The following is a 23939-nucleotide window of genomic DNA, read 5'->3' on the forward strand; positions in this document are numbered from 1 at the left end:
TAAGATGGAGGTAATGTTATTGCTTCCAGGAGCTGTGAACTGGCCTACAATGGTTGTGTAGTTAAAGATGTTGAAAGTGAAAACTGACATCACTTTAAGAGTGATTTTATTTCCTAGTTCTTTTAGTTCTGAACATCTAACAAGCACACAGATGAAAAGAGAAAATTCCAGAATGAGAAGATCCAGGGTCACGGGTTACACCTACGGTGTTCAAACTGTGGACTGAGGTGCCCTGGGCTGTGTTGGTGAATTCACAAGGGTGTTGGGGTATACTTCCTGCTTTTAAGGAAAACACCGTGCTGACTGTATGTGCTGTATTCCTTTTGATGACATTATATTTTTGAAAAACCGGGATCTTTGTAGTTGCTCTGATAAAAAGCAAGTACCTTCTGAAGAACATTTTATTTATTTACATTTAGAGAAAGGGTCTTGCTCTGTTGCCCATGATGGAGTGTAGCAATGTGATCACAGCTCACTGGGCTTGAGCTGATCCTCCTGCCTCAGCTTCTCCGATAGCTGGGATTACAGGCAGACGCCATCATGCCCAGCTAATCTTTAACATTTTTATGGAGATAGGGTCTCATTATGTTGCTCAGGCTTGTCTCCAACACCTGGGCTTCAGTGATCCTCCTGGCTCAGCCTCCCAAAATGCTGGAATTACAGGCATGAGCCACTGTGCCCGTCTGGCCTATAAAACATTTTAGATCAGTAAATGAGAGTGGCCATGTACAATCCAATTCTAAGGTCTGAGAATTTTTTCAGTGTGCAACAGGCACACACATACCATTAGTAAGTAATTCTTGCCAGGCGCAGTGGCTCAAGCCTGTAATCCCAGCACTTTGGGAGGTGGAGGTGGGTGGATCATGAGGTCGAGAGATCGAGACCATCCTGGTCAACATAGTGAAACCCCCGTCTCTACTAAAAACACAAAAAATTAGCTGGGCATGGTGGCGCATGCCTGTAGTCCCAGCTACTCAGGAGGCTGAGGCAGGAGAACTGCCTGAACCCAGGAGGTGGAGGTTGCGGTGAGCCGAGATCGCGCCATTGCACTCCAGCCTGGGTAACAAGAGCGAAACTCCGTCTCAAAAAAAAAAAAAAAAAAAAAAAAAGTAAGTAATTTTTGTTATAAAGAATGAAATAAAATTATTTTCTTTCAATTTATATGTATTATTTTGTCAAATGGCTTCTAAGTCATCAAAACAAAATACTTATTAAGTAATTACTAACTTATTAAGTAATTACTAACTTATTAAGTTGTTAGCACCTAACTACTTAATAAATATAAGTGTTAGGTATTTTTGGCCTAGAAGCACCATGAAAAAATTACTGAGACATTAAAAGTCAGTGTAAACCAAAAAAGTTTGAGAATCTTTGGGTTAGACAATTTACGTATTTTAGGAAGTGCTAAGTCCTAGATCAAATAAATGGAGAATCTGTCTTTAACAAAGTTTAATGAAGAGCTGAATTCTAAAACTTGAGGTTTTTGTAAAATTGCTGGAACAGAATGTTATATTCTATTTCTACTTTCTTATGTATTGGTACTTTCTGATACTCCTTGAAGATACGTTTAAGATCTTAAAATGAGGATGCTACCTTTCCTGTGCCAGTTTATCCTTAAGAATCCTAATGCTGGTCTTGCCCTTTGTCCTCATTAATGACCTGCAGCCCTCCTGGGCTGCTCTTCCGCTGAGTTGCAAGATATCTGGAAGCTGTTTCTACTGCTAGAAACCACTCATGTGGGTAAATTACACATGGAGAATTATTTGATGTCTTTTTCTCCCTTTTTCAATAGCTAAAATATGCCTAAGAAAGTAATGGGTTAAAAATTCTAAGAGTGGACATATAACATGTTTTGTATATTTTCTATATTACTTAGACACTTTAGCATGAAAAATTAACCACATTCCCCATGGCTAGTTTATTATGTATTGATTAAAAGCAAATACTTAACTTAAAAGAATGCTTTTTAACTGTAGTGACAGACACATGAAGATTTAAATGGGAATATATCTCTTTATTGATTGATAAATAATATTGATTGAATTTAGCTTATCCAATATATCAAACACTAAAAAGATATATTCTGATTTAAATGATATATTGATATATATATCAATAAAACTGGCCTGCATTATCTATCTATATAGATTATCTATCTGCATTATTTATCTATCTGTATATTATCTATATTATCTATCTATCTATATATAAATAGACAAAAGAAGTCAGAAGAGCTAGAAGCTATTTTGGGGATGAGAAAAATCAGAACTTGTAAGGCCACTTTATTCATCTATCTGTTATCTATGTATCTATGTATCTGTCAATCATCTACCTATCTGTAGATAATGCAGGTCAATTTTATTTACTATCTCTTTAGGAACAAATTCCTAATTTATTTTGTAAACACAGTCACAACACTTTCAACTTTCTAAGGCAATGTATGTGTGTGTGTGTGTGTGTATGTGTGTGTAAAAAATATATATATTTATTTAAAAGTAGTATGTTTATATAAAAAATATTATTTTGGAATTTTGTGCAAAAGTTTTTAGTCACTTTTGATCAAATTTGTGCATAAGTTTGAATACCATATTTTCCAATCATTATATATAAGTGGAAGTTCATCCACATAAGCAAAATTATCCTATACAAATTGCATCCCATCCAGAGTCAAGCTTATTCCTTAGAAATGAGAGGATGCTTTAGAGGGTTACATTTATGCTGCTAAGCAGTAACTTGGCTCAAGTACCTTAGTGACTTAAACAAACTTACAAATTTCTGTGTGCTTCCTTTGCTATGAAGTACTGAATTATATGAACAGGAAGGGCAATTATTGAATGTACTGCACATAAACACAGTCTATTCAGTATGTATGCAAATCTCTGTCATAATAGGGTTATAATAAATAGGAAAATCAGCACTCAATAAAATGAGGAATACTGGGAAGTTATGATCAGCTTAAGTCTACAGGGAGACGTCTTGGAAGGATAAGAAAATGTCACTTCTTCATGTGGAACTTCTGCTGGAGTGACTTTGTAGCTCCAAAACACGGCTGATGCTAGTCCAGCTGTGGGTTCTCTGTTCTATTTGCTTTCTTCCCTCTCCTTTACTTAATAATATTTTCTACTTCTTTCGCCATGTCTAATCTGAAATCTCCAATCATCAAGATGCGCCTGCGTGATGCGTTTGCAGGACTGTAACTTCTCTTGATTGCTAAGCCTTCCCTGTGTGTTTTGACGGTCTCCAGAATCCTCATCTTGCCCATTGTCCACATGTCTGCAAGGTGACCGCATCCTCAGAAGCCTGCCCACCCAGCCTCCCCAGGGCCAGAACGTGACGCAAGGCTCTGTGCTAGACCTGGGGATTAGGTACTGGTCCTCGCCAGTGGTTGGTAATCCTCCTTGTAGGCACTTTGATGCAACAGGAGACAGCAAAAAGGCAACCAGCTGGACCTGAGAGAATATCCTGGGCCATCCCTTCTACTCTGCCATGGGGTGATGGCTCAAACAACTTTCCAGTGATCACTCGCGCATAGGAAACGGTATCATTTAAACACAGGTTACAAAATTGCAGTGAGAAAGTTGTTTCTTGAATTAGTTAATACTGTATATTTCAAAGGGGAAGGCAAAATTAGAAGCCAAATTATTTCTACTGTGGAAAAAAGTTCGTATGTCCTTAGCGTGTGTTACAAACACTTCTACGGTTAAAACGTGTATGATGCAGTTCAGAGGCATGGTTGTGGAGCTATCTGGAGATACTATTCTCACATCTAAACATATAATGCTTATAACACTATGTCAATTGTGACTGTAGGTTAAGTAAGCTGATTTCGTATAAAGTTTTGGCATTCAATCTGCTGACTTCTTCAACATAAAGAGTCTATAAAACGGAGAAGTTTAGATATTTTCTCTTAGAGCAACTTGCCTTTGAATTTAGCTTATTTTTAAGTGAGCAATTTCAAAAGTACACATACAAATGACATACCACCTCTTCCTATTGTTTATGCGTGCTTTAACATGTGATTAATGAAAAAGGAAGTAGGAGCAAGTAACAGAACAGAAAATTCGACTTTTGATGGCTATGAGAGTGGAGCACAAATACAAAGAAGAAAAGTTACGACTCTAGGCTACGTACCTAACCAGAATTCACAATCACATTTAGGATCAGCAGAGTGCTAAACTAATGATTTAGGGCCAACACGATTTTTAGAGAGCAAGGCTAAGAGAGAGTTGAAAACTAACAGACAGCATACCTGTGTTCATTTTGACCTTGGAGAGTTTGTTATTAAAGTCTTCAGTTTTCCTGTAGGAAAAAAATGGTGCATGATTTGTTCACTAGCACGTGGAACAAAATATCATAAAAGCGTGTTTTGTTTTTGTTTTCGATGTACCTGTAAGTTAATATCACATTGTCATTAGTCTTGTTTAAATCAGTGTTTAATAAGGTAGGAAGAATTTATAATTCCATTCATGTTAAACTTTTATCATTGGTCCTATGATCATGAGACAGATCATATTCTGTTTTCATGCTTTTGTTGAATAGTTAGCATTGATGGATAAAAATGGAGGAGTTTTGTGCTTGTTTTTTAGAGAGAGGTTGCGCCCTGCTGCCCAGGCTGAAGTGCAGTTGATGTGATCCTAGTTCACTGCAGCCTTAATCTCCTGAGCTCAAAGCATCCTCCCACCTCAGCCTCTCAAGGTGCTGGGATTACAGGTGTGAGCCACCGTGCCTGGCTGAGTTCTCATTTTTAAAAATTAAATTTCTTCTGCAAATATTTATATAAATAGTTTTTGTTCTCAGCCTGAAAGGACTGCCTATGAAGTGTCCTCTTCCGGAATTTTAAAAGCTACCCTGGCACTTTAAAATCACTGCCCTACCTGTGCAGGTCGTAATGCATATTTTGAGGACACTGTCAAGAAAGATGACATTCATCTGTCTTTTTTTTAAGACACAGGACATAGACGGTTACTACAAACCCCATTTCTGCATTGCATCGAACACCGATTTTTCCCAGTGGTGTTGGATGCATAGGAATTGGGATGGATTCTCTAGACATGGTTGGCAGGACGGACATGTCTCAGCAAAAAGTTTTAAATATTGTGTATCATCTTATGACATGTGAGATGACTTAGTTCTTTCTCTGGCATATTTTCTTAGCCCATTTATGGAGTTTCTTATTTATCCATAACCCGAGACCAAAGAGAAAAGACACACTGACGAGGAAGGAAATCTCCTAAGTCCAAGAGTTCCCTGCGAGAGATGTCTGACCCCGGCCACTTGGCCTTTGCCCCCGAGTGGGCCTGTTGTTTAGTATCCACAAGAACTCCCCAACACAATGCAGTCACAGCCTCCAGGCACATTCGTACCGCCACATCTGAACATTTTCAAGGATTTTATTTATTCCTTTTGGATGAATGAGGAGGAATTTCAAATGAAATCACTGGCATGACTACCTGTCAAGAAAGACTTTCGATAAATATATTTTTATCAGTCTCTAAAAAGAGCAGCCAAGGAGCTTCCTGGCTTTCTTGCCTTTGCCAAGGTTTCCACCCTCTTCTCCCTTCTGACCATTTCCTCTGCTCAATTTGACAACTATTATTTTCCTTCAATGTGGCTATCAGAGTTCACCTCTTGTGGAAAGCCCGGCTTTGTTCATTACTACTGCAAAATAATACTACTAAAATCAAAATGTGGACATTAGCCAAATACGATGGTGCCCTTCTCCCAGTGGGGGCAAAATGCTGAAATAAAATAACACAAAAAAACTTACATCCTATGAAATATAATTATAAAGATTTCATATATATATAATCCTCATTTTGCTATATACACACATGCACACACACACACACACACACACACACACATACACACACACGTACATATGTATATTTGCCTAGATTGAATTATTAATACCTCAGGCCTCAAATACTAAATTAATGCACATTTAAAATGGGTAAAATCACAATACTGATAATCATGTCAATATATGTTTTTAGAGCTATAAGCTGAAAACAATATAGATGGTATCCTTACTATGCAGCATTTAATTTTTGGGTAGTCTGACCGTGTTCAGCATCATACCCGCGTCCATCTGCCCTGGGTCTTCGCTGAAGGGTGGGGAGCAGGACAGGAGCCATGCTGAGCGCGGCCGGGCTAGCACTGAGTCTCCACACTGCTACAGTGAACTTCACGGGAACATGTCACAGGCCAACAGGCTTTGAAAAATGATTGAAGGAAATTTTATGATGATAAATTTTATCTCCTATTTTTCAGTGTACGTAACTAAACAGGTACACTTCTTTTTTGTTGTTGTTTTGTTTTTCTCCAGAATTACACATAAAAATGTGGCATATTTCTAAAACCTCAACCTGGTAGCCTTAATACCGCCTGTATTGAAGGATACTGATGAAGTCAGGGAAGAGGGCCATGGCCAGCACAGGAGCTTTGGGAAAGCGCTTTCAAATGTATTTATTTTAGTCTCTCAGTAGCAAAACTCCCTAATACGTTAACCTTAAATGGACAAAATAAATGGAAAAGAAAAGCCTCAGGGGATGTCTGTGACCGAGGCTGAGGCAACTTCTAAAACAAGAAGCGAGAAACAATCTCCAGAAAATGAGGATTATAAGGACCTTTCCCAAATTTGACTCCGTCATTCCTTTTGGAACCAGGCAACCCTGTGCTTAAAACTGCTTAAGGGTTCCAAGCTGTGTGAGGAAGACAGCATTTGGGCTAGAATAATACTGATTGACAAAGGAAGCATCAAACACGGTTAACTCAGAAGACAACATCTGCTGATAGACAACGTTTTTGTACCCAGTTAGAGAACTAGTTACAACATCTATTGTTTTAATTCAAATGCTGATATTTACAGAACATCTAACACTCAAAAAGTAAAACAGAAGTAACAAGACAAAGAAAGGCGCCACAGATCCTTGAGGTTTGCATCTTTCAAGTGAGGTGTCCTGTTACTTATAAATGTAATTTGTGAGGTTTTTCAACTTCCCATTGTTTTAGATGTCAAAATGTGAAATGACTAACTTCCTAATCAGGCAAGACGTTTTCCAAGTTGTTAAAAGAAGAACCCCAGTGACTGAGCTCTCAAGAAGAACCTGAAACCGAAAGGCTTCTCGGGTGACTAATAAAAATGCGTGATTCTATTTCCATTATTTGTGCTAAGCCCATTAACAAATCCATGACTGAGAACTCTCTTTTAGACAATTCAAACTAAAGCGAATTTAATCTCTTTTGTTCTGCTCTGAAAAAGTGTCCTTGATTGTACTTACATAACAAGCACATATTATTCTGGAAAGCATCAAATTCCTAGAGTGTTTGCATGCTGCTAGAAAACAGTATTTCAAGTATTCTCTTGACTTGGAATTGAACCAGGGACGAGACTATGAGAACTGAGCATTACATGGAGATTACCTTGAGCCTCAGTAGACAGTCCACAGAGCAAAGAAGTATCTGAACATTAAGGTGTCAACATGATTTCAACAGGTGCTATGAGGTTGTATTTACTTTTGTGAAAGTTTCACATAAACAGCAACTGTCTGTGTGTCCTAATTTGTGACAACAATGGATTTGTTTTACTTATGGGTTAGAGTAGCCTCCATTGCCAAAACACATATGGCAAAGGATTGTGTTGATTGTTCAGGGAAGGGCTGTTAACAGCATGACTTCAGGTCTATAGTCTTTTAGCTCTGCTTGAATTTCTTTGGATTATCAGAGATCTCATTTTTTTGCAGGAATCAGAGCAGCCTGTGTTCTCAATATGCGTTAAGAGAATAGATTGGGTTATTTAACTTTTGAATGAGGATTCCAAGGAGTTTGATCCTGCACAGGCATTAACATGCCTTTGTGCCTGCTGTCTTATAATTCTGCTTGAATTGTTTTGATTACCAGGCATGCCCTTCTGAAGAGAAGCAGAGACAAAATCCTTTCCCTGGCTTTGGCCTAGAATTCTGTGTAGGTCATTTTATTTCTGTAGACCTGAATTTAAGTACCAAGACCATGTATGAAACTAGAGGATTGAATTTTTGCTCAGTTAATGTGAGAACTTGCCCTAAATATTTTCCACAGACTAACCTTAAGCCGATACATTGCTATGGTTATTTTGAAATTCATCTATTCACACTTCGTATATTATTCAAAACTGGACGCATTGATGTTTACGTAGTAAGAAAACATTGCAGGATATTAGTTTTTAATAAAGAGATGTATTTTAAACATGAGAATAAAAATACAATCATATTAAAATTATGCATCAGATTTTAACTTGAATTTACTTATTTATTTTGAAATGGGATTATATGTAGCACTATTTTTGGATAAAGTGCCCTAAGTGATCAATGCATTAATGTACCTCTATCTCTGACTGTGGTAAAATAAGAAGTATTCATAAATGCCAAATGATTTCACCTTTCAATTATCGTCAAATGACTTCATTCAGAATGATATTCCTCTTCACCTACCTTTCCTGTATGTCAACATGCCTCTTTGAAATAATTACAAGAAAGCTCTAACTTATTTATTTTGTGAGTTGAGAAACTCACCTCAACCCCTTTTCTGACTAGTTTCTCTAAATTGGCTCAGAGACTCTCCTGCCTCTGAGTGGGTGGCACACAAGTCTACAGCAATGGCGTGACTATCCGTACTCATGAGAACACTGAGTCCCTCCCAGAATTCCTGTGCTAACAGGGCCTGAAAACATTCCTTAGTATTCAGGAGCCAATTTATCCACAGCCTCTATTTATCTATGCTGAGGTCAAAACACATTCAACATCAATTCTAGGAATAAGGAGAAATTACCACAAATAGTAAAGAAACAAATATACCTGAGGCCATTGATAATTTTTTGAGAATATGCAGTGTTTGTTTTAATTAGACCAAATGTCCTGATACCTGGAAAAATTTCCTGAATAAAGAGCACTATATGTCTTCCAAGGAAACTAGCAATTTTCTTTTTGAGACTTTAGAATGTAAGTTGTTCAAAATACTTATTAATCTTCCCTAAAGGCTTTACTGATTAGAAGTTGGTCACCCGGCAAATCATTCTTTCTGATGTTATTCCGAAGTCTAAAGGTTGGTGAATCACTCACTTAACTATTTGCTTTAAATGGTCATGTGACTTAATATTGCTCCAGAACCTTCCTTTCTTTTCTTTTCTTTTTTTAAAGATGGAGTCTCACTCTGCTGCCCAGGCTGGAGTGCAATGGTGTGATCTCAGTTCACTGCAACCTGTGCCTCTGGGTTCAAGTGATTCTCTTGCCTCGGTCTCTCGAGTAGCTGGGACTATAAGCATGCACCACCACACTGTATTTTCAGTAGAGACAGGGTTTCACCATGTTGGCCAGGCTATTCTTGAACTCCTGGCCTCAAGTGATCTGCCTGCCTCGGCCTCCCAAAGTGCTAGGATTGCAGGTGTGAGTCACCATGCCCAGACAGCTTACTTTCACAGCGTTCCTTACTTTTATGTTGTAATCATAGGGATAATCACAGAATACATCTAAGTATTTACACATGCATCTTTTTGCTAAGACTAAGTCATTTGTTCAACTTGATAGTACGGTACTAGGAGAATTCCATTAGCTTACAATATGCAAATCAAAAGCCAAAAAATTTTCTAATGAAAATAATGCAGATCCTGAATGAGAATCTCATGAGTCAGGCACATTATCAAAGAGACGTGTAAGGAATTAATTAGAATATTCCTATAACACATGCATAGGTGAACTGAACAGTGTTGGAAGAATAGGTCAAAAAATAGGCAAAGCTTGACTCAAATCCCAGTTCTGCCCATTTCTATGCATCTAAACAATTTATACCAATGTCATTATCATCGTCCTCTCCACTGACAGCAAAGCAGCTCCAGTCCGGCAAACTGGCATTATTCCCATTCACTAGTATATCAAATATTTTGAAGCAGACCATTATCTTTGATTGAGTCTTAAGAAGATAATCTAGACTTTCCTGAAAATACATGGGGCATTATTGTATTGCTTTAGACTGAAGCAAGCCATATGGTTTATAAGATTGATTTCTATGGATTTCCCCATCTCCCAACTGTCCCACACCCAGCCTAGCAACATGTTGAAATTGAAAAGGAATTCCACTTTCCAGGTGGCTTTCTTTGTTCTTTAAAAAGATCCTTTTTTTTTTTAAGCTAAAAAAATTTCCCCGCACATTGCTATGAACAAGAGAAAATCTACGAAAATAGTTGAATGAAACCCTTGCCTCCTAGCCCAGCTACAAACAATGCTACTGGATCTAGGAGAAAGTGACATTAAAAGGTGGTGACGATTACTTTTTTTTTTTAAAAAATGATTCTTTCCCTTTGACAGCTGATAGCCAAAAGTGATGGCTGGATGAAAAGAGATGTCTATAAAATGTCACTTAACAAACTGTGTGACAAATTGCAGAGTGATAACAACCTGATGGCAGCCTACTCCTGCTTACTTCAATGAGGGAAAGTGCCTCTGATTTCCCACCTTGTACTGGGAAGCACACATTTCTATTTTAAGGAGAAAAGTGTAGATCTTTTTAAAGAATCATTTAAAATATTTTTATGCTTTGCTAATGTTCTCACTGCTTTTAATTTTAAAATCTTCCATTTTAACTTTTATATATTGAAATACAAAAATCATCTGACATTAAAAGAATTATGTAATCTGGTCTAGTTTTGCATGTCTCACACTTAGACTTTAGGTAGAAGCAAGCATCAAAGGCTCCTGTAGGGATTGAGATCAATCAACGCATTGTTAGCGTTAAGCATTTGAAGATAAGATAAATGGATCCTCCAAGCAGATACTCAAAAGTAGTTCATCTCTCCCCAGCCTTAGCAAATAATAGGCATCCTCCATTAAGGAATCTTAAAACATCATTTGAGATCAAGATCTTGGCTAGGTGTGGTGGCTCATGCCTGTAATCCCAGCTCTTTGGGAGGCCAAGTTGGGCGGATCACTTCAGGTCAGGAGTTCGAGGTCAGTCTGGCCAACATGGTGAGACCCCATCTCTACTAAAAATACAAAAATTAGCCAGGCATGGTGGCCCATCCTTGTAGTCCCGCTCCTTGGCGGGGGGGGGGGGGCACTGAGGCAGGAGAATGGCTTGAACCCAGGAGGCAGAGGTTACGAGAGCCAAGATTGTGCCACTGCACTCCAGCCTGGGCAACAGAGCAAGACTCCATCTCAAAAACAAACAAAACAAAACAAAAACAATATTAAGATCTTTCTCTTTAAAATATTATGGTACCCTACTTAATTAAGTGCTGAATCATATGAAGCAGGGGTTAGGGAAAAGAACAAAATATGAGAAGACAGTGAGGTAAAAGGCAAAACTGATCAATAAAATAAGAACTGTTAACATAGAACCATGTATTTCTTCTTCTAAGACTAATAGGGAAATAGTGGTTGCTATGACAAGGATTCCTTTTGCCCAGTTACAGCACAATGTCCAAATGGAAAGTGCTCATCACGTCTACTAAACCCAGAGCATCTTAGACCTTCTCGATCTAAGCCTAGACCACTAGCTATTGATATTTGTTTTTTTCTGAAAACCTCAGAATTTTAAGTTAATAAGTATATTTATTTTAAATTATTTTCATGGTAATGTTATACTGTGAAACTGTTACCGTTAAATAAGCCTGCTTATTGTTAATTCACCATTTTTCAAAAGCCACACTTTTCTTCTGATTGAATACACCTGTTTCCTGAACACCTGAAATAACATCTATATACCTCAGCAATGTCAAGGTTTGTCAGAATTGTTGACAGAATATACTGTCAGAATTATTACAAATTTGTATTTATATGTGTCTCAGATATGCAATGGTGAAACCCCCTACTTGCTGTGTGGAATGTAAATTTTGGGGTGGGGGAAATTTGCTCTAATTTGATCTTATAGTCTTAAAATTTAAGTAATACAGTACTTACAAAGTTTGTTCAGAATGAAATGTGCCTTTTATTTTGAGACAGAGTCTCGCTCTGTTGGCCAGGCTGGAGTGCAGTGGCACCATCTCGGCTCACTGCAGCCTCCGCCTCCCAGGTTCGAGCAATTCTCCTGTCTCAGTCTCTGAGTAGCTGGGAGTACAGGTGTGTGACACCATGCCCGGTTAATTTTAGTATTTTTAGTAGAGATGGGGTTTCACCACGTTGGCCAGGCTGGTCTCGAACTCCTGACCTCAGGTAATTTTCTCACCTTGGTCTCCCAAAGTGCTGGGATTACAGGTGTGAGCCTCTGCGCCCAGCCAAAACGTATCCTAAACCGTATGTCTTAAGGCAGTTTGATCCATTTTAGAAAATTTGAGTGAGAAAATAATAAGCCAATGGGGGAAAAATATCATCTGAAGAAATTCTGAATTTATGAAAAGTTGTGCCGGGCGCAGTGGCTCACGCCTGTAATCCCAATACTTTGGGAGGCCGAGGTGGGTGGATCACAAGGTCAAGAGATCGAGACTATCCTGGTCAACATGGTGAAACCCCGTCTCTACTAAAAATACAAAAAATTAGCTGGGCGTGGTGGCGCATGCCTGTAATCCCAGCTACTCAGGAGGCTGAGGCAGGAGAATTGCCTGAACCCAGGAGGCGGAGGTTGCGGTGAGCTGAGATCGCACCATTGCACTCCAGCCTAGGTAACAAGAGCGAAACTCCATCTCAAAAAAAAAAAAAAAAAAAAAAAGTTGTGTTGATATCAACACAAATATCAAAAACACAAAAGTGGATAGTTTATTATACTATTCTTTGGGAGCTAATAAAAGAAGACAATAAAGACAGATATCTTCCATTTTCATTGATAAAGTGATTTGCTTCTGACATCAGAAATGGATTATCATTATTTATATACTGCTGCTCCATTGCTATTCAGAAATTTGAAAAAATGTCTTCAGTTTCTCTATCACTAAATGGACAAGTGGTTAAGCAGAATCATAGGTGAATAAAAGGTACTCAATTTGAGGAGTACCCTTTTCTGACTGTGTGTCTTCAACATTTTGATTTTAGGGAAAAACAGAGTTTCTGTGGAAGGCATGCACATGAGAGGGGAATCGGTCATAAGCAGAGAGATGATCCTGACAGGCTGAATTAAACTTTAACAGGGATAAATATAAAATCCTGCAATTCGGCTAAACTAAACTTCATGATTAGGTTGAAGAGACTGGCTTTTCAAAAATGTATATGGACAAAGTCTAAGGGCTTTAATGTAATTGTTGAAAAATATAATGAGATCAATGTCTAAATGAACAGTGGTTGCATGAATCAAGGAAGGTTGGGCTCCAGTTACCTCACTTTTAAACTGTCCTTATGTGAAGTTCAGGGCCATGGGTGCCCTTACAGATCCAACCTGGGCCTCTTGTTCATACCGACTCCACCCTGGCACTCAGCCTGTTGTCCTTCAGGCATGAACTTGAGTCTCTAGGCAGGCTTTGGAGACTGTGCTGGGAGGTCACAGAACGATATGGTAGAGACACTATGGTGAGTTTCCAGGTGACTACCAGAAGCAACAGGAAAGGTTATTGACATGTACTTCAGGTTTATCTTTTCCTTTCATCTCATGGAACTCTTCCCAGTGGCCCTTAGGGTTAATGCTCTCAAATATACCAAATTTATGCTTTGAATTGACAAGAAGGTGCATGGATCACAGTTGCAGCTAGAAGCTTCAATATTCCCTTAACATGTACCTGAATTTAAGAAACACGATATCCAAAGGAGGCTGTTTCTCAATGCTGGGTTTTTAACCATCTGGTTCACAATTCTCATCAGAAAGAATGAAAACAAGTCCATCCTAGAAATAAGGGCTTTAAGACTTCAGAATTGGACAACCAAATGGGATTTGGTCCTATTGCCCTTTTGTTCAGCAAAATGCCAGCCTAGATGACCTCGCTCCTAGTTCTTACCCCACACACGTGTTCCCAGCATTCTTCATTTTTCATACCTAATATAGTCCTTCATGCCCTGCCACTATTTAAAGCTAAAACTTTCACTCAATCCACCAAAAATAGGCAAGGAAAACAACATACAAATTTATACTTAAATGACACCGTGGAGAACAGTGAAGCTTATTTGAACAAAGTTTCTGTTGTTTCATAACACCCGAACTTATTTGACATAGTGGCTAAATGTAGAAATGATCAGAACAATCTTTAAGATTACGGGTTGGCATATTTTAACATATGTAGTGAAGTCTTACTTAGTCTGATCTTTATTAGCCATTTTCTCTCCTGTTATCTACAGAAACAAACTCTCCACACTGTTTCTTTTATCCTGGACTTTTGCCGCTCTTGGAAAAGCAGAAAAATTTCCTTCTGACTTCCCAGCGGCATGACTTCTTTGAGAGCAGCCTGGTTTTAGCTCCAGGATAGGCTGCTATGGAGCGCAGGGCCACAGATCACCTTACAGATCCAACCTGGGTCTCTTGCTCATACCGAGTCTACCCTGGGACTCAGCCTGTTCTCCGTCAGGTCCACAGGTAGAGACCATCTCTGTGGACATCTTCATGGATGGAGATATCCCCTGACTTCTGATCTAATACCTACTGACTGCATTTCCATTTCTTCTTTTCTAATGGAGAGTAAAAGCATTTTGTCATTTGTGTTGCAGAATTTGGTAAAGGAAACCCAGAACCCATGTTGTGATCACATGCAGTTACATGGATTCTAGTTAATCATGTTTGAGAGCAGTGATCGCTTTTCCGTAGTATGTAGAACATGTTAACATGAACTGTTATTATTGGGATGTTGGCTGTCTGCCATTCCTATGACAGAGCAGAAGAAAATGTCACTCATATTGAGAGAGGACAAACAATAATGCATGGGCCAAAAAGTTAGCAAATTTCTTTTCTGTGGGAGAAGCAACTATAGAAATACATGTCTACATACTTTGTCTAAGTCGATGTGTTGCTATAAAGGAATACCTGAGGCTGTGTCATTTATAAAGAAAATAGGGTTATTTGGCTCTTGGTTCTGCAGGCTGCATGGGAGGCATGGCACTGACATCTGCTTGGCTTCTGGAGAGGCCTCATGATGCTTCCACTCCTGGGAGGAGGGAGAAGGTGAAGGGGAGCGGTGGGCAGAGATCACACGCCAAGAGCAGAAACAAGAGAGCGCGAAGGTGGCGGGCTCTTTTCAACAATCAGCTCTCAAGAGAACTCCTCTGGGAATAAACAGAGCAAGAACTCACTCACTCTTCCTCCCCAAGGAGGACATTAATCTATTCATGAAGGATCTGGTCCCATGACTCAAACACCTCCCGTTAAGCCCCATCTCCAACTGCGGATTGAATTTCAACATGAGATTTGGAGGAGTCAAATATCCAGACCATAGCATACATCAATAGCTAGGAAGTGGCAGAGTCAGGGTTCAACAACCTATGTTTTAGGGAACTTCCAGGTATGTGGCTCTTAACATCACATTGCTTTTTTGTTGTACTAAAGTAAGTGTTAGTATTAAGCCTTGTGTGGGAAGGTATACTTGGGCAAATCACTTCACTTTGATGAGGCTGAGTTTTAACATTTATAATATGAAAGACTTGATTTAAACTATAAAAGCACATAAGGGCCTTTTATGGTTTGAAATTTTCCTAAACCTAGGAAATGTATATTCAACCAACAAATGTTTATTGAACTTTAATGTACAAACCATTATGCTACCGTCATGATTGTACATATCACGCAGAAACCAACTGGAAGCCAATATTTAACGACTCATTCACATATTAAAATTCAGAAGAAGGAGATTATTAAAGACTCCTGTTTCTGATAGCATCACCATTAGATGAGATACATATTAACACATGTCCAAGTCACCATCCAAGGCTGTCTCTATCCAGTTTACTTAACTCCAGATATAAGATCTAGAAAACTGTTTAAATATTACATGTCTTTCTATATTATCTCCAGTGCCCTACCCCTGAGCTTCTCCATTTTAGAATTTGATTGTCCCTAAAATACAATCTGTTTTATAAATCTACACTAGAACAGACAGAATCCATAAATCTTCATTACTTTTTAAAGCCTTTTTCATGAGTAGTAGTAGGAACATTGGAGGTAACAAGAATCATTGATTTTTTTTTTTTTATTATTCTGGTAAAATTTATGGTACAGGAGAACTTGAAAACAGATACCTCAATCACGGAGGCAGCTTGGCATCCCAAATACTACATTTTTGCATAGCTCCTATTTTAAAGAGTAAAAATCTATCAGCTTTTGAGGAAACAGAAAACTAAAAGATCTAAGCAGATTGTATTCCTAGCCAGTATTCTTATCACATTTTTCTTAGTGGCTGAATCAGTCATGCCATAATTTGCTAAATCACAATAGCATGGGAAGCACAATGACATTTTGAGTTATTTTTCATATGGATGGCTGCCGTTCTGTGCTTTGATGACTGCTGAGAAATGTTGGCATCAGGCTCACAAACAATTGCTCAAGTCTTATGACCCACAAAAACTTCAATCAGCCTGTTCTCCTGTTCAGAAGTTTTGGAATTAGGATGTTTACTTTACTTTAATTATGATGTACTATTATGGCTATTTGTAAGGCTACTATGTGATAAATGTATCATTAACTTCAAATGATTAAGAAAAGCAATCTGAATTAGGGAGAAGTATGAGTTATGAAGTGCTTATGAAAAAAATTTATTTTCCTTCAAAAACACAGATTAACTCTAGGTCCAGGCAATAACAACTAAAATGAATCCTTCAGGTCCTAGTTTAATGAATACATAAGAATGACTTGTACTTCTAACCTCAATTTATACGGAACAAACGCTTCTAAAGATTTATTTTGTGTAGCATAAATATTTATGCTAGTACTTTGCCCAAGAATCTAGTTTTTAATATCATCAAAAATAAAGACAGCCTAGACTCTCAGTGAATTACGTCTATTTCTAAATTGGTATGTTTAAATTACAATTCAGTCATAATTTATACTTACTTCCCATTTCATGCTGGGGTCATGATAATCCCTTCTCCCCAACCTCACCCCATCTTTCCAGAGTCTCAGTCTGTCTCACAGGCTAGAGAGCAGTGGCGTGACCTTGGCTCACTGCAACCTCTGCCTCCCTGGTTCAAGCCATTCTCCTGCCTCAGCCTCCTAGGTAGCTGGGATTACAGGCATGCATCACCACACCTGGTTAATTTTTGCATTTTTAGGAGAGACGGGTTTCACCATGTTGGCTAGGCTAGTCTTGAGCTCCTGACCTCAGGTGATCCACCTGACTCAGCCTCCCAAAGTGCTGGGATTACAGGCATAAGCCACCATGCCTGGCCCATTCATTCATTATTTAATTCATTAATTAAAAAGTTTGAGAGCCTATTCTACTCCAGAAACTACCCTGGATGTTCCCTCTCCCTCAATTCTCTATGTTTTGAGAAATAAGACCAGAAACATTCAGCTCTGGGAAGGGCAGCATGCTTCTATCTGAGCCCCACAGTTCATTTGCCCAAGAGAATTGGGCACAGGAGATAAACATTTCTAGTCCTTTTGATTTTGCATAGGTCAGATATAGGCTAGACATAGGCTAGCACGCGGAGTGGGCAGATGTGAGTCTCTGACCGGCTCACACGGTGCGGGTGTTAACACTGTTGCTTCATGTTCCTGTAACAGCAATGGGTCCTAAATGGATGATGATGCTCCAGTGGCACACAGGTAGGGGCAGCATGGCAGATAAACGCGAGAGAAAAAGCAGTGTGTGGACGCACGTGTGCACACACACAAACACACCTGCACATGCACACATGCTGTGTTCCCCACCCAGTTGTCTTGAAGGCCACAAGTGTGCAGATTTTATCTTCCTAGTTCACTATAGGACTACACAGAAGTTGGTCAATATGAAAGCCTCAAAGGAATCATAACGTCACTTTTGTCCAGATTTATTGTCCAGTCCTCTCTGTGTTTTATCAAAAGCACTTTAGGAATACATTCTTCCAGATGGATTATGTAAACACTGGACCTGTTCATTAAAACAGTTTCTTAAAGTTTAATATTGATATGTTCTATATGCACACAAAAATGGGGGTTTTCTCAGTTTTTTTCACTGCTGTATGCCCAGTTGCTAACAATATCCAGTATATATTATTTACCCAGTAAATATCTGTAGAAAAAAGATGCCCTCATTTATAGACATGACAGAATGACTCCCATCATGAAGTAGTTTGTCGGGGAGAGTTAGGCAAAGAGGCTGGAGGATTCTCATTTGCCATTACAGTCCACCCCTTGGCTCTCTGAGGCTATTGAGGGCCTTTCTTCTGAGTGCCTGTTGGACATCTTGAATGTAATGGTGTCCCTAGTTTACATTGTCTTCTGGCAGATGTCACTTGAGGAATCTCTAGATGATTTAGAGGTGTCAGGCTAACAAGTCCACACTCATTCCTGAAAATCACTGGCAAATGGAAAAGTTAATGGAGCCAGTATTTTGGCAATTGGCAGGATGACTTTGTTTGAAGTGTGAAGTACATTTTAAGAAGTTATTTAGGTTTCCTGAATACCAATGGTATCATAAAAATGCTGTGCTTGCCACACTGATTTAATCAACTCTCAATTACCAATTTATAACATACACTTTAAACAAAAGCATTTTTAACATTGAACCCTAAACACAAATGTGACTTGTGATTTAGTTTTTCCAAGAGGAGAAGACTAATATAAATACTCATTTTAGGAAAATTCTCAGTATATATCTTTGTATATATCTTACTACTCCATATCCCAACCAAAATGAGATCCACAAACAGCAAGCAAGCAAACCCTTGACTTTTTTTAATCTTTTACTTAGTTGTAATATAACATAAGTGAAATTGATTGTTGTAATGGAGAACAATTATTGTTACTTTGGGGGCTTTGTCTAGGCATACACAAATGCATAAACCATAATTCTGGGTGTATGACAAAGTCATGTACATCCCTCCCTCCTTTCCTTCCTTCTTTCACTAAACACCTGCACACTCACCATCTAAAGCCAAAGATAGACCTTCATAAGAACCTGTGTATAACTTGCCGTTATTACATCCCTCATCGCCATACACTTGAGTAACTGTCATTCTGAATTCCACACTTATCATTCTGTTGCTTTCCTGTCCATATAATTTCATTGTATTTATATGTCTTCTAAAAGCACATTTATTTTAGTTGTTTTAATCTTTATAGTGATATCATGCTGCACATAATTACATTGCTAAGATTCATCTAGATTGTTGGTTATTCCTGTAGTGTGTTCACTTTGTCTCCTATATAATATTCGATTTTGTGAAAATATCACATTTTGAATGTCCACTTTCTGTTCAGGGGCATCTGGGTTGCTTCCAGATTTTTGCTATTCTGAATAGTTGTGTCATAAACATGTATGTATATGTTTCTTAATGCTTTGCTTGTTAATTAACTGCTTACCAGACAATTTAAATGATACTAATAGCTCCTACTTAAAAAGTATTTTCTATGTGCTAAAAACTGTTTTAAGAATATTGACAGATATTGCATATATATTAGTTACATAAATATTACATATTACATATATATTAATTGACTTGAGCCTCCCATCAACCAAACAAGCTAAATACTATTATTATTTTATTTTACTACAAAGAAACGGTAAACCAAAGGGAAGTTACAAGGTCACACTGCCATTAAGCAGTGAGTGACACTTGGGAATCCAGGCAGTTTGGCTTCAGAGTTTTTGTACTGTAAGGTCTTTCTAGGATCTAAGGACACAAAGGATTGTAACAGTTTATAACACACAACTTAGTATTGACCAAAAATTGAGTGTGAGTCTGTCATAATCCGGATTAATCAAAGTACAGTATACCCTGCAGTGAGTGATACCGGAAAGGCTCATGAATACTCTAATTACTCTAAAACGAATTTCATATAAACATCTTTTTTTTTTTTTTTTAATCATGGGTACAAGGCACATAAATTTATTTCAGTGGGACAACTGCTGTTTTTGATGCTTGTTCTCACAATTCAGTGGTGGCAGTTGCATTTCTTTGTTCTCACGCTCCTAATAAAGACACACCCAAGACTGGATAATTTATAAAGGAAAGAGATTTGATTGACTCACAGTTCCCCATGGCTGGGGAGGCCTCACAATCACGGTGAAAGGCAAAGGGCATCTTACATGACAGCAGGCAAGCGAGCTTGTGCAGGGGATTTCCCATTTATAAAACCATCAGATCTCATGAGACTTATTCACTACCACAAAAACAGCATGAGAAAGACCTACCCCATGATTCAATTACCTCCCACCGGGTCCCTCCCATGACACATGGATTTGTGGGAGCTCAATTCAAGATGAGATTTGGGTGGGGACACAGCCAAGCTGTACCAGTATTTCTCTGTATTTCTCACAAACATTCCTGAGCCTTATCACCTACCATAGGATGGTCAGGCTCATCTTTCTTCCCCTTTAGGGAGCCAGGCTTCTTCCAGGCTTCAGTGTTAAGAGCACAGTGGGTTCTGGGTGATCCTCACAAAATCAAATCATGAATTTAAGGCAGAGCTGACGTGGGCTCTCTTTCTTTGGAGGAGATGTTCTTAGATGATGAATAAAAACTCTCCTAAGTCAGAAAAGCAGCATCCTCATAAATGTATGGAATTGTGGCAAACATATTAAGCATGTCATTCCTTAAGTTTGTATCCATCACTACATAATAACCCATGTAAATAAATTTGGTCAAGAAACTATATTGTCACAGATACAGGTAAAGACAGGGAGCATACACAGTGTTTGTTTAACTTTGCAAGGATCAAAACCATCATCAGAGCCACCCTTTGTGGCTCATTAGTTTTTTTGTTCATCCTGGTTCTGAATGTTTAGTCTCAAGAGGAATTATGAGCCATCAGATTGGATGAGTCATCTTTTAGTTATAATCACAGGAACATTCAAAAATGAAATCACTTTATTCAGCTGGATGAACTTCATAAAGAGTAAATGACTTCATATACATTTGGCATAAGGCTAACGAGCTATTTTTAGTTTTTCCTGGAATTATCTCATCCATTCTCTCCACGCTCCATGATGCCTGCCTCCCTCGTCTCCCTTCCCAGTGCTTTCCCGGTCATGATAATCAAAAAGGAACGGGGGAAGAAACAGGTGGTTTTGCTAACCTTCAATTCATTAAGGCAAGGGGGAAAAGGCCCACAAAAGGCGTTTGAAACATGAGCAACTTTCCAAGACCCAAATAGAATATTTTCTAGACAGTTTAACATTATTTTTACCATTACTTTTATAATCTACTAACTTTTAAAATCTGCATTATGATATTATTGCTAGATCGCCAATCTTTATATCTGTTTCTATGTGGCTATGGATGTATGTGTCTCTCAAAAAATTTCAATTCAGTTCTTGTGAACCAGAGAACTCTTCAACCTTTTTTCTTTTTTTTTGAGATGGAGTCTCTCTCTGTCACCCAGGCTGGAGTACAGTGGCAGGATCTCTGCTCGTTGCAACCTCTGCCTCCTGGGTTCAAGCGATTCTCCCTGCCTCAACCTCCCAAGTAGCTGGGATTACAGGTATGCACCACCATGCCCAGCTAATTTTTGTATTTTTTTAGCAGAGATGAGTTTTCGCCATGTTGGCCAGGCTGGTCTTGAACTCCTGACCTCAGATGATCTGCCTGCCTGGGACTCCCAAAATGCTGGGATTACAGGACTCATGCTCAGCTGGGAGTACACACATGCACCATCACACCTAGCAAATGTTCTCATTTTTTGTAGAGATGGGGTCTTGCCTTGTTGCCCGGGCTGGTCTTGAACTCCTGGCCTCAAACCATCCTCCCACCTCAGCCTCTCAAAGTGCTGGGATGACAGGCCTGAGCCACTGTGCCTGGCCTTGACATGAGGCTCTTAAGACCATTTTATAACCAATTTCATGCCTTCTACAATTAAATAAGATGGTAATTACATAACAGATCTAGACAACTTTTTCATACAGATATTTATTTTCTCAAGTTCAGCTAGGGCTAGAGTGGTTTGCAGAAATTTAGACATCTAACCAATGCTTCAGGTCACATGGTCTCTTGCTGTACAGCCAAGTGAGTTCTAAGTGTCAAAGTGCACACAAAAATTGCAGCGTAAGTGAAGACATCTTTGGTGTCTAACATATTTCTCCTGTGTATTCACGTCCCATCATCTTTTTGCATTATTTTCTGTCTCAAAGCAATCTCTCCTATATCCCTCGCCATCTAAATTCCCAACATATGCTGGGGTTTAGGCAATCGTCTTTGAGGCAATCGCACAGTAACGTACAGATGCGTTTGAATGAGGGGCGGTTTAACCTCATTTAGAGCTATTTGAAGATTCAGAAATGTACATCTCAAGCCCTGATTTGTCTTTGAAAGGGCAGCTTGGTGTATCAGCTGCTGATTCAGCAGCCCCGCTTGGCTGTCCAACACCACGCTGAGGGTACTGTGCTCCCCGCCGCCTCTCCTCTCCTCTGATGAAGTTTTGTTTTGCTATAAAGGGCATCATCACTTTGCTTGTCCAGCCCCCAAACACTGCCATCATATTTCACTCATAATTCCTCCTCCTATCCTCACATTGGAGCAGATCCTACTGATACAAACAGGAGCCAGAGAGACTCCAGCAGAAACGGGTGAGTCTCCAGAACAACCCCACCCTCAAGCCAAAAAGCCTGAAACCACCGCCCAATGTGACAACTGGTATCCCGCTTTTCCCACTCCAGTGTTGCCTTTTCCTAAACCACCCATAGCCCTGCCCCACCCCACTCTGTGCCTTTAAAAACCCCAGACTTAGCTGGTAGATGGGACTACAGCTGGACGTCAGAGAGAAGCAGCTTGACTTCAGAGGGACAGGCTGACTGTGTAACTTCGGAGAAGAACCCAGCCAGAGACAGCTGGAGTCAAGGGAAAAATTACCTACCTGCTCCATCCCCTTTTCTGTTCCCCTTCCCGCTGAGAGCCACTTTCATCAGCAATAAAACCCCCCACGTTTATCATCCTTTAATTTGTTCGTGCAGCCTCATTTTTCCTGGATGCCAGATAAGAGCTCGGGAGCCACCAGTGCAGATACAAAAGGCTGCCACACTGGCCCTTTGCCTTTGCTGGCAGTGGGCAGCTGCCTCACGCGAAAAGGCAGAGGGCCCACTAAGCTTTAACATGTAAGCCATCCGTGCACAGCGGAGCTAAAACAGCACTGTAACATGCCCTCTGGGGCTTTGGGAGTTGCAGGCGTCCCCACCTGGGCGCTCCCACGGGGCCTGCATGGAGCTCGCTCCTGCCAGTGCCAAAGCGGCCAGCTGGTTCCAGCGCTCGTGCCCGCCAGCCCCCACTCTGCTTGCTGGTGGGCTCCCTCCTCTTAGGAGTTGAGAGTGGCTGGCTGAGTGAATGACGCACGCCTGTCATGAGTCCCATGAAGGGGTCGGGGAAATATCCTGCTTCACTACTGTCTCTTCAAATCCTCCAGCACCCACACACTTCCCCTCGCCTTCTGTTTTACCACTAACATCTCAGTCTAGCTTTCCAGTACCTGTGCTTGATCTCCCTTCCTCCATTGATGTATCCAGAGTGATGCTCAAACCTCTGAGAGAGATCAGGCATTCTCCCATTCAAAGGCCTCCAGCCACCTCCCATGTCCCCTTCTCTGTGGCCGGCAGTATCCTCTGTGTCCTGGGTCCTCCCTGCATCTCTAGCTCATGGCCACCACTCTTCCTCTTTGTCTTCCAGGCTCACTGGACGCCTCACTGAGCCTTGGACACTCTAAGCTCACGCTGTCCTCTCCCTGGAGCCCCAGGTCACTCCTGGAGTTCTTCAGACTTATGCTCCAACACCACCGTATCAGAGACCTTCCTCACTGCCCCATATGAAGTGCAGTTCTCCATGTTTCCTTTGTCTTTTAAAAGTTTTTCTGCAGAGCACTTCCTATCACCTCTCATCTTACATGTTTGCTTTTTATTTCTTTCCCATCACAAGGAAAAGTCTCAGCTCAGAAGAGCAGAG

General features: G+C 39.7%; 1 protein-coding gene across 9 annotated transcripts in view; it reads right to left on the reverse strand.

The window, feature by feature from the left end:
* The window catches only part of SORBS2 (sorbin and SH3 domain containing 2), a 234529-nt gene that overhangs the window by 113632 nt on the left and 96958 nt on the right, over positions 1-23939 (reverse strand). For all 9 annotated transcript variants that reach the window (XM_074396724.1, XM_074396726.1, XM_074396728.1 and 6 more), the window contains one exon: positions 4250-4299. In XM_074396724.1, coding sequence (XP_074252825.1) covers positions 4250-4259 — 10 coding nt within the window. In that variant the 5' untranslated portion in view covers positions 4260-4299. Of the gene's footprint in view, positions 1-4249; positions 4300-23939 lie in introns of those variants that run through there.

This window comes from Saimiri boliviensis, chromosome 3 (genome assembly GCF_048565385.1).
Source record: "Saimiri boliviensis isolate mSaiBol1 chromosome 3, mSaiBol1.pri, whole genome shotgun sequence".
Classification (NCBI taxonomy): domain Eukaryota; kingdom Metazoa; phylum Chordata; class Mammalia; order Primates; family Cebidae; genus Saimiri; species Saimiri boliviensis.